Genomic DNA, 11,049 nt, shown 5'->3' on the forward strand with positions numbered 1-11,049 from the left:
TGGGTCCAATGGGAGGCCTCCCGTTTGATGACGTCACATATACGTTATGCAAATCATTTTGAAAATGAAAATTCCCAAAAAGGCAGCTGGACACGAATACTATATAAATTCTGACTTGTTATCAATTGAAACTAATTCCTAAAATATGAAAACATTGCTGGGAGAAGGAATAATAAAATATTTCAAAAAATATATTAAATAAAATGTTGGAACTTCGACACGATTAAAAACAATTCCAAAGTCCACCAATTTCCTTGAACAGGATCGATAACGTTCTTTAAAAATTATAACTCTTATTTCAATATATCAAAACCTGGCAACAAGCTGAATTAAAAAAATAAATATTTAAAAAATGACGTGTTTCAATATTTTAACACGGCTACAAATCACTCTTAAAGTCCACATATTTAACTTATCAGGAGTCCTACACACTTTTTTCATCATAAACCTGTCTTTAAAAGCACTAACACTTCGCTACAACCTCAAACAAAAAATCACTGACAGCGGGGTAAAATTTTTGCGTATTTTCGCCCTCACAGTTGAGTCATGAACAGTCTCTAAATCACCGTACTTCACTCAACTCAAGCATCGAAGACACGTAAAACACAACGAACTATCAAGAGAAACACTTAAAAGGTACTTGTGACACGAAATAAATTAACTGAGACCAATCTAAATAATGTGGAAGTCGACAATCTGGGACCGGCAGACCATTTGGGCGGGAGCCTGTAATGACGTCACAACATGGCGGCTTGTGACGTCACGTCCTGGCCTGCTTTCCCTCCCTGGGTCTCCGTAACATATATACTAGGAAATTGACGATATATTTCAACAACGGACATGAAAGATTAGGCCTATGGCTCCACTTTGTGACCTGTCTGGCCCGTAATGAGAGAGAGATGAGGCAGATAACGGCTGAGAGAGAGGCAGCGGGTCAGGGGACTGTATTGTTGACAAAATAAAAGCTTGCATTATTGGGGTTTTTAAGTATCTACAGGTGTTAGTTCACTGATGTGTTGTCTTAGAGGTCACTAACGTCAGGTTATGATATGGCAGCGCCGTGAAATGAAGAGTTATACAATATATTACTAACGTTACCCAAAGAGGATTTGGTGGCGACTGGCGGCTATCCTTGTCACCAGCAGCGGGCACCCACACACCACTGTCCACTTTGTGTCCTCAGCGGTGTATACATAGTTAACCTCTGATTTCTGAGAGGCTACAGAGACACACAATAGTCTCTTCGTTAGTATAACTGTTATCAGTATATTCGTCTCCACTTTTTCAGCGTCTCTCACTGCCGGAGCCTTGCCATGCGTAGGCGGCGAAGGCTCAAGATAAACAAATCCCTGCCGATCACGGCGACGACTTTTGTACGGGAGGCGTTTGGCAACAATATCAAGATTAATTTGCCTGAATCAACACGAATACAGTAATGTCTATATATGTATACATACGATACACCAAGAAATAAATACACTCATATGTATGTATGCATGTATGTATGTATGTATGTATCGGGTCCTTAATGAAACAGTTTTTCCCACCTATATTTCAAACAAAAGTGACATCTGTCATCCTTTATTCATTTCAGTTGCCATTGGCTACAGCTACTTTTGACCTAACCCGGCTAGCGTGTCTGCCTGCTATCCACACCATCCTCCCGTTCATCCCTCTTCCTCTCCCCTATGCTTCTCATACCTCCTTCACCCGTTCGCTCCCCCCCCCCGTCTCCCCTCCCTCTCTCTCTCTCTCTCTCTCTCTCTCTCTAAGTGGAGGTGGTGATGGTGATGTCCGTCTCCAGGGGTGGGGCGTGGGAGGTGCTGAGAAGGCTGATGTTGGTGCGGGGGTCGTGGGTGGTGGTGGAGTGGCCCTGGGCATAGAGACGACCTTTCACGCGGTACACGGAACGACGCACCTGCAGCCTCACCTGTTGGCATGGATGTGCTGGAGGTTAAAGGAAGGCGAGGTGGGTGACGGGCGCGAGGTTAAGAAGAAATACAAATAATGGAAGAGGAACATCGAGGAGAACAACAAGAAGAAAAATATAATAAAGGAAGAAAATTATTATAGACCAATGAAAAGGGAAATAAAAATATGAGGTCAAAAAATATTCCCACTGTAATGAATGAGTATTAAATAAACTCTTAATAGATTTTTTTATGCTAAGTTCCAACAAGTACCTCCTTATTGATGTAGCAGTACACCACGGACACGTACAGCCCCTGCAAGCCGTCCAGCGCCGTGGCCACGATGAAATACACCTGAGGGAGGAAAGTGGGAGGTGAATGTCAAGAATATATGCATCAATAACGTAGAAATAGAGCTATTTAAAGAATACAACCCTGAATTTCCGTGACATACCATACAGAATCACGGCAAGTAATAATAATAATAATAATAATAATAATAATAATAATAATGATAATAAATAACAATATTAATAATGTCATGAAAATAAAAGAAAAAAAACAATAATAAGAAAATGGACAGCAACAAAACGAATCAAAACAATCTAAACATACCAAAAAATTGCGCCAAAAGAAAAAAAAACATTAACTTGAGAAAAAAGATTAACTACCAAAAAATAAAAGGCCAAATAAAAACAAAATAAATGAATAAAACAAATTAATAATAACAAAAAAAAAAAACGTCAAACAAAATATATAATAAAAAGAAAAAACGAGTGATGGAAAGGAGGAATTGCGAGAGGTGGGGGAGGAAAGGCGAGCTGTGTGTGTGTGTGTGTGTGTGTGTGTGTGTGTGTGTGTGTGTGTGTGTGTGTGATTACCTGAGTCCACGCACACCTGGTGGAGGGAGACGGCAGGTACAGTGTCAGGAAGAACTGCAGGCCGAACATAGGGAGCAGGAAGACGGTGGCTTTGACGGCGTTCCTAGAGAGAGAGAGAGAGAGAGAGAGAGAGAGAGAGAGAGAGAGAGAGAGAGAGAGAGAGATTTTACTTTCTTTGGTAATGTATTTCACTGGTGTGTTGGTTTATCTAGAACACACACACACACACACACACAGTCTCAGTCTCAGTCTCAGTCTCTCTCTCTCTCTCTCTCTCTCTCTCTCTCTCTCTCTCTCTCTGTGTGTGTGTGTGTGTGTGTGTGTGTGTGTGTGTGTGTGTGTGTGTGTGTGTGTGTGTGTGTGTGTGTGTGTGTGTGTGTGTGTGTGTGTGTGTGTGTGTGTGTGTGTGTGTGTGTGTGTGTGTGTGTGTGTGTGTGTGTGTGTGTGTGTGTGTGTGTGTGTGTGTGTGTGTGTGTGTGTGTGTGTGTGTGTGTGTGTGTGTGTGTGTGTGTGTGTGTGTGTGTGTGTCTCACCTGGTGGCAGTGGCGTAGTCGGCGTTCACTCCCTGTAGCTTCGTCACCAGCACTCGAGTCATGTTAGCCAGCAGTACAGTGTTCACCTGTTCAAACACACACACACACACACACACACACACACACACACACACACAGGGGAAGGAGGGGTGGAGATGTTTTATATAGTGGTGCAAAGTTAAAGAGTTCACGGTGCTTGTGAGATTCCAGGCAGGGAACAAATTGATTAGTTTACTTTCACTTATCTATTTATCTATTCATTTATCCACTTGCTTTATCTATCTGGTTTGTTCGTACTAGTGTAACGAACGATACGAACTCCGTAATACAGACTGGTGATACATAACGAATACAAAAGACAAAAGTATCACGAGAACCGTATCACAGAATTACGTATATATCCAGCCTGCATATTCTCTTGTTAAGAGAAACTTATAAACCAAAGAAATGAGACTGAAAATGTTTTATAGCTAAGTGAGATAAGAAAGGTGGAGTTCTCATGCACTTATCTCTCTGTACGTACGAAATTCATATCTTGGAGCGTTAGTGAATCCCGCCCAAGGAACGTAAGACACAGTAGGATGAGGACGAAGTTGAGGGATGCTTACTAAAAGGATGATGAGTTTAGGGATGTCAAAGATAAGGTGGAGCTGGTGGCTGGTGGAGGGGTCGTGTCCCAGCCAGCACTCCGCGTCCTCCAGCACCGCCTTGCCAGCAGCCCAGCACAACGCCACCACCAGCGCTGGGACTGTGGTGGTGGTGGTGGTGGTGGTGGTGGTATTAATAAACAGAGAACATTTAAAGAATAAACTGAAACAAACTGACAGGGAATTCAAATAACCGTAAAAAAAATCTATAATAAAAGTAATGGCATTGATGGTGATAATGGTATATATAATAATAATAATAATAATAATAATGATAACAATAATAATGATAATAATAATAATAATAATAATAATAATAATAATAATAATAAAAAGATAAACAATAATAATGATAATAATAACAATAATGATAGTGAAAAGAAGAAGAAGAAGAAGAAGAAGAAGAAAACAAAAAAAGAGAAGGAGGAGGAGAGGGAGGAGAGAAAAAAAAAAAAAAAAAAAAATGCCACCACCACCAGCATCACCAACCTCACCCAACCCACCAACCCTTCTCCTCCCTCCCCAACCCAGCCTTCCTTACCCCAGCCCACGAGGACGTACACCCAAGTCTTGCCACCCCCTCTGAAGGCTGCGACAATGAGGCGGTGGAGATAGAGAGACTCAGCCAACATCCACGTCCAGACCGCCAAGTTGAATCCTTTAGCGAAGAAAACAAGGACTCGACAAGCCACTGTGTTCTCGTCCAGCTGCGAGGCGTCCTGAGAGAGAGAGAGAGAGAGAGAGAGAGAGAGAGAGAGAGAGAGAGCCACACATGTACAAACCAAATAAACACAAGCAGGCAGACAAAAGTGACAAGACAAGTATACATCTTCAACCAACCACAACTTAATTCCTTTTGTTGTTACCCTTCTTTTCTTTTACCTCTCACGGTGAAGCAAATCATTCTAAAAAAAAGTCGTGAGTAGCTACTGAAACCTTCCCCACTATAGTCTCTTAATACTGGATTGAAGAATAACGCAATAATGACAGTAGCAATTGAAATAAGAGTACTGGTTTGAATGCATCTCTTATTCTTACCCTTCTTTTTCTTCTCAGTGCCTTCTCTTAACAAGCACCAAGGAATATACAAGGAATATATAGAATTCCTGGCAAGCACTCACCTCCTTGTACTCTGGAATTCGGAGTGCCAGGTTGTCAATGAAGTTAAACAGAGCCTTCCCCAGCAGTGCCACGAAAAGGTGCACGTGCAAAAGGAACCTCTGAACACGCAACTGTCTGAGAGAGAGAGAGAGAGAGAGAGAGAGAGAGAGAGAGAGAGAGAGAGAGAGAGAGAGAGAGAGAGAGAGAGAGAGAGAGGGTTACTTATATATCTGAATTCATCTCACTCATCACATTTCATTCTTCTCTTCTTCCTCTTCCTGTTTCTCTTCCTTCTTTTCATTTTGTTTTAGTTTAATGTTAATGACCTTCAGGCCTCTGTAATTCCTTTGTAATCCTTAAAGCCCTTCGAAATTTCTTTTAAACCCTGAAATTTTATGTAATCTCTTTGAAATCCCTTTTGTAATTCGTATAAAACCCTTGAAACCATTTGTAAATATCCTGTACTAATCCCGAATGCTCTAACAATCACTCTGAAAAGTTTGATCCCTTTACAATCCTTTCCTAATCCTTTATAATACTCCTGCAATTACTTTATAACGTCTAGATCCTGTTGCAGTCCTTTTTGATGCTCTTGCAATCTTTCTAGCAACCATAAATTCTTTCTAATCCTATTGAGTTCCTTAAAAAAAATGTCATAATCATCGTTTTGTCCCCTGAACGCCTTCCTGACAAGTTAAACCCACGAATTCCACCTCACAACCTTCAAATTACTCATAACACTTGCAAATCTTCCACAACACTCTTAAGATAGACTGTAATCCCTTATACAGACAGAACATAAGAACAGAACAAGATAACCTGCAATCGTTTTATCCTCTGAACACCTTCCTAACACAAGTAAAATCCACGCATTCCTTCTAACACGCTTCAGATAACACTTGTAATTCCTCCCTAACACTCTAGCAATGCCGTGTAATCCCTTATACTACAAGAACAGAACGAGGCAAGCTGCAAGAACCCATCAAACTTATCATTCCTAATAAGATCGAAGACTTTAAACTTTTGTAAACGTGAATTGAAGAATTGTCAACTTCCATTAGACTTGTGCGAAAAATTTCAATAATTTGGTGACTATTAAATTTCTAGGCGTATCTTGACTCAGTGTGAACCCATTAGACCATTGGACATACCCATTCCCATCATTCCTACCTATTTCTCGTAACCCTTTCACTGCGACACGCAACAATGAACAGCACCAGAAGCAATCCATGAAGTGTTAATCAGGATATACAAGAAAGAAAGGGATTAAAAAGACTTCTAGCCAACTTAACCCCTTCATTACTGGAACGCATTTTTACCTCAATATTTTGGGTACGGTTAGACGATTTTTATTGACACTAGGAAGGGTCTATGGAAGTTAAAAGATGAGTGACCAAAGTCTACACTAATTTAACCCCCACACAAGTTTCTGAAGCTGTATAAAATCACCAAATAGTAACCAGAATGAATATAGAAACGTGCCATGGTACTGAAGGGGTTAAAGATTGGAGGTGGCTATAGAGCAAGTAAATAAAGGTACCCAAGTGATTAGTGATTAAGGAAAGGTGTCCCAAATAGCAGTCAAAGAGTTAAGAGTTTACCTGTAGTAGAGGAGGACGAAGAGGGCAGGAGGGAGTGCAAGGAGGGAGATGGCGTGTGTAGCGGCCTCCCAGCTGTAGAGGAGGAGGTGGTGGTGGTGGTGGCTGCATGTGGAGTAGTCTGTTATCTCCGCTCCCTTCTCGTCCACTGTCCAGTTCCCGTCAGCCTGGCAGTGTTTGTGGCCCTCGACTGACGCAGGTGGTGACGGAGGCGGTGACGGAGAGGTAGATGAGTGGATAGGAAAGGAAGGATAGGTGGCGTGTTTAGTCTCTCTCTCTCTCTCTCTCAAGTAACGGAAACTGCGAAGGTGGTGGTAAAAAGTGGATAGGAAAGGAAGGAAAGGAAAGGTGATGTAGTTACTCTCTCTCTCTCTCTCTCTCTCTCTCTCTCTCTCTCTCTCTCTCTCTCTCTCAAGTGACGAAAACTGCAAAGGAGGTAATAAGGAATTGATAGGAAAAGAAGAAGTGAAGATGAGGTGTAGTTCTCTCTCTCTCTCTCTCTCTCTCTCTCTCTCTCTCTCACGGGCGCACTCCGGCAAGCCCCTGTAGGCGTAGTGAGGGCAGGTGAAGGAGACCGAAGTGCCAGGCGGGGTAGGGCCGAAACAGTGCCAGCCGTCCCACGTGGCAGGGCAGTGGCTGGGGTCCCCTAGGAGAGAGAGAGAGAGAGAGAGAGAGAGAGAGAGAGAGAGAGAGAGAGAGAGAGGTTAATTTGTGGTGTTTGTGTTTCTATTGGTACTATTGTTGTTGGTACTACTATTACTACTACCTACTACTACTAGCAATTACTACTACTACTACTACTACTACTACTACTGGTGCTGGTGCTGTATGTGTGTGTGTGTGTGTGTACTACTACTACTACTACTACTACTACTACTACTACTACTACTACTACTACTACTACTACTGGTGCTGGTGCTGTATGTGTGTGTGTGTGTGTGTGTGTCAGTCAGTCAGTCAGCTAACTAATTAACCAATCGAACAGTCATTAATTCAACCAATCAATCAGTCAATCAGTCAATCAGCCAGTCACACTACCAGCCAATTACTGACCATACCACTCAGTCACACACTCTAACAGTCAGCACTAATTAATCAGCACGCTCAGCAGTCACCTTGGGGTCTGCTCAGCGTCTCATTGCAGCACGTCACAGCCTCAAAGCAGCAGTCCGCCAACTTTCTCCCCTCCACTTCATCCACCAGGGACTCCACCACGAGCTGCCACGCCTCCTCGTCCTCCGGGTCAAAGTGGTAGGTGGCATTCTGCAGATCAGGACTCTAATTACTTGACCTGACCTGACCTGGGTGCCCTGTGATGCTGATGGGTTGGGTTAGGTTAGGTTAGATTGGGTTTGGTTTGGTTAGGTTAGATTTGGTTAGAGTAAGTTAGAGTAGGTATGGTTAGGTTAGAGTAGGTTAAGTTAGGTTAGGTAGACAAGGTTAGGTTTGGTTAGGTTAAGGTAAGTTGGGTCAGTTTTGGTTAGGTTAGGTTTCGATTGGATTGGTTTGGGTTGGGCTAGGTTAGGTTAGGTTAGGTTAGACTCTCCTTCCATCCACTCATTCTCAACATTTGTCCCTTCATTCCTCTCTCATCAGACGAACACTCACCTCAACCCTGAATATGAAGTAATTATTTTGTCATTTCTCCTTTCTACTCTTCGAAATCCACACTCTCCTTCCACCCCACTTATTCTCATTCCTTCATTCATTCCTATCTCATTAGAACATTCACCTCAACCCTGCAGTCATTTTTGTTGTCATTTCTCCTTTCTACCATTCGAAATCCACTCTTTTTTCCACCTACTCATTCTCAACATTCTTCCCTCCATTCCTCTCTCCCCTGAACCCTGAATATGATATCAATTTCTGTTACCATTTATCCTCTCTGCCCTTCAAAATCCACCCTCTCCTTTCATCCACTCTTTCTCAACACCTTCCTACATTTCTCTCTCATCAAAACACTCACCCCAACCCGGAAAATGAAGTGACTTATTTATACCAAGTGGGCTTTTCACGGGAATTTATGGGCTAAAGGTGATACTTTTTAGGGTACTTCCTATCTCAAAGCCCACCCACTAGGAAACCGTTGCCCCAAGTGAGGAAGCCCAGCCTACACTCGGACCGTGGACAGGATTCGAACCCGTGCGCTTGGAGACCCCTCGGACCCCAAAGCGCGCATGGTTCCACTGTACCACGGCGTCATTTCTCCTTTTCTTCTCTTCCAAGTCAACATTCTCCTTCCATCTACTCATTCTCAACACCTTCCCCTCATTCTTCACCCACCTCAACCCGGAAAATGAAGTCCGCGAGTGTTCTTCCATCACTGAGCGTTACAGCCACGTGGTCCACCTGCAGATCCACCTTCCTCCTGTGCCGCGGAACAAAGTGGTAGCAGAAGAAGCAAGTCTGGTGGTTGTAGTAGCCTGCCTCCGTCGGGTAGTATTCTTGACTACTGTAACCCATTCTACACGACGGCAGTTCAGTAGACGGTGTAGTCATGGTAGTTTTTATGGCGTGACACTGCCCACTCCACCACCACCACCACCACGCCATCTGTAAGGAGTAATGCATGGTGGATAAGGTTCCCAGTTGTGTATCAGATGTGTAAACAGAAGAAAACGTGCATGACAAGTCAGAGAGAGAGAGAGAGAGAGAGAGAGAGAGAGAGAGAGAGAGAGAGAGAGAGAGAGAGACGAGGAAATACGAGTACTGACAGACGGGCATGAACTTGATAGTAGTGGTGGGCAAGTTCCGGTACCAGTACCGGTAAAATTTTCCGTACCGGTAAATAGCCGAAACGGTACTGAGCAAATTGTATACAACGTGGAGGGGGCTCAAGGCGAGGTCTATGTGCTCTGAGCTTGTTCCGTAATGGGGAAGGCTGGCTGGGTGACTACCGGGCGACCATAGTGAATCACACACACACACACACACACACACACACACACACTAAGTACCATGAAAGAAAAAGACACACACACACACACACACACACACACACACACACACACACACACACACACACAGCCTTTTTTTTTTTTAAGTATGGTGAAAATAAGAAAGCCTAGCTAAAGAGAAAGTGGGTGGGAAGAGAAGGGGTGAAATAAAGTAGAAGAGAGAATAGGTAGTGGGCTTGACCACTTTGCTATTATTATTATTATTATTATTATTAATTTTTTTTTGTTTATTTATTTATTTTTATTATAACCGTCAGACACACGCCTCCATTCACACACACACACACACACACACACACACACACACACACACTCAATGGTCACAAATGCTCAGGCAGTACCCAGCTTTCCCTATAACAACAGACTCTCGGGGAAGGAACGCCTGTCACACTGCTGGGGAGAGAGAGAGAGAGAGAGAGAGAGAGAGAGAGAGAGAGAGAGAGAGAGAGAGAGAGAGAGAGAGTATTTTTTTAGTGCAGTAACCCATGTGCGTAACTTTGTGTGACAGCCCTCCCCGAGAGAGACACAACTAAGACCCTAGTAGTAATGACTGTCCTGTGCTGTGACCGTGAGTTATTTACAATGGTCCTACTCCACTCACACGCAGATACACACATACACATGCACATGCACAAATGCATATGCACATGTACATGCACAGCAATGAGCAGAGTCAGAGTTGTCTCCATTCAAATTCTGACTTTCTTTTCAGGCAAACATTTATTGTATTATTCAAAGTGAGTTGGCTTTCAATTCTATTCTGTCTATTTATCTATTTATTTATTTATTTTTCATTAAAAATTGTTATTTGTTGTGAGTAATAAAATAAAAGATTTATGTGGTTTAATGTATGAATAGGTAGGGTGGGTAGTTAGTTAGTAATTAGTTGTAGAAAAGGTTAAATTTGTTAGTGGGAATAGGATAGTAGGATGTGGTGGATAGGATGTAAGGTTAGGTTGTGATACATTGAGTATTTATGGAAGGAAAAAGGACATTAAGTAAGGTAGCTCCATCTTGTATCGGTGCGCCCGTTAATCATGATGTGGTCCTTGCGGCAGGAATCAATCTGTGAAAACTAGAAGAAAATTAAATTTGTCACGTAAAAAATTGCCTCGGGTTCCTCCATATTAATTATCGCACTACACACACAGCCACCTCCCCCTCCAACACCCTCCAGCTGGGAGCTGGATGTCAGTGGTTCCAGCTGGTGGGCTCCCTCATAACAAAAGATAAGGCAACACACACACACACACACACACACACACACACACACACACACACACACACACACACACACACACACACACACAGTCTCAGTCCTATCCGAAGATCGCTCTATGAGCTCTGAGCTTGCTCCGTAATGGGGAAGGCTGGCTGGGTGACTACCGGGCGACCATAGTGAATTACACACACACACACACA

At 42.9% G+C, this 11,049-nt stretch overlaps 1 protein-coding gene across 3 annotated transcripts in view; it reads right to left on the reverse strand.

The window, feature by feature from the left end:
- Positions 1–177: 177 nt before the first annotated feature.
- The window catches only part of LOC123501522 (corticotropin-releasing factor receptor 1-like), a 16,209-nt gene continuing 5,337 nt past the window's right edge, over positions 178–11,049 (reverse strand). For all 3 annotated transcript variants that reach the window (XM_045250378.1, XM_045250376.1, XM_045250377.1), the window contains 11 exons: positions 8,954–9,223; positions 7,786–7,933; positions 7,194–7,316; positions 6,674–6,860; positions 5,093–5,207; positions 4,513–4,690; positions 3,933–4,072; positions 3,325–3,410; positions 2,792–2,894; positions 2,184–2,264; positions 178–1,930 (listed from right to left, as the gene is read on the reverse strand). In XM_045250378.1, the coding sequence (XP_045106313.1) occupies positions 1,769–1,930; positions 2,184–2,264; positions 2,792–2,894; positions 3,325–3,410; positions 3,933–4,072; positions 4,513–4,690; positions 5,093–5,207; positions 6,674–6,860; positions 7,194–7,316; positions 7,786–7,933; positions 8,954–9,223 (1,593 nt within the window). In that variant the 3' untranslated portion in view covers positions 178–1,768. The remainder of the gene's footprint in view (positions 1,931–2,183; positions 2,265–2,791; positions 2,895–3,324; positions 3,411–3,932; positions 4,073–4,512; positions 4,691–5,092; positions 5,208–6,673; positions 6,861–7,193; positions 7,317–7,785; positions 7,934–8,953; positions 9,224–11,049) is intronic.

Source organism: Portunus trituberculatus, chromosome 9 (assembly GCF_017591435.1).
Source record: "Portunus trituberculatus isolate SZX2019 chromosome 9, ASM1759143v1, whole genome shotgun sequence".
NCBI lineage: Eukaryota > Metazoa > Arthropoda > Malacostraca > Decapoda > Portunidae > Portunus > Portunus trituberculatus.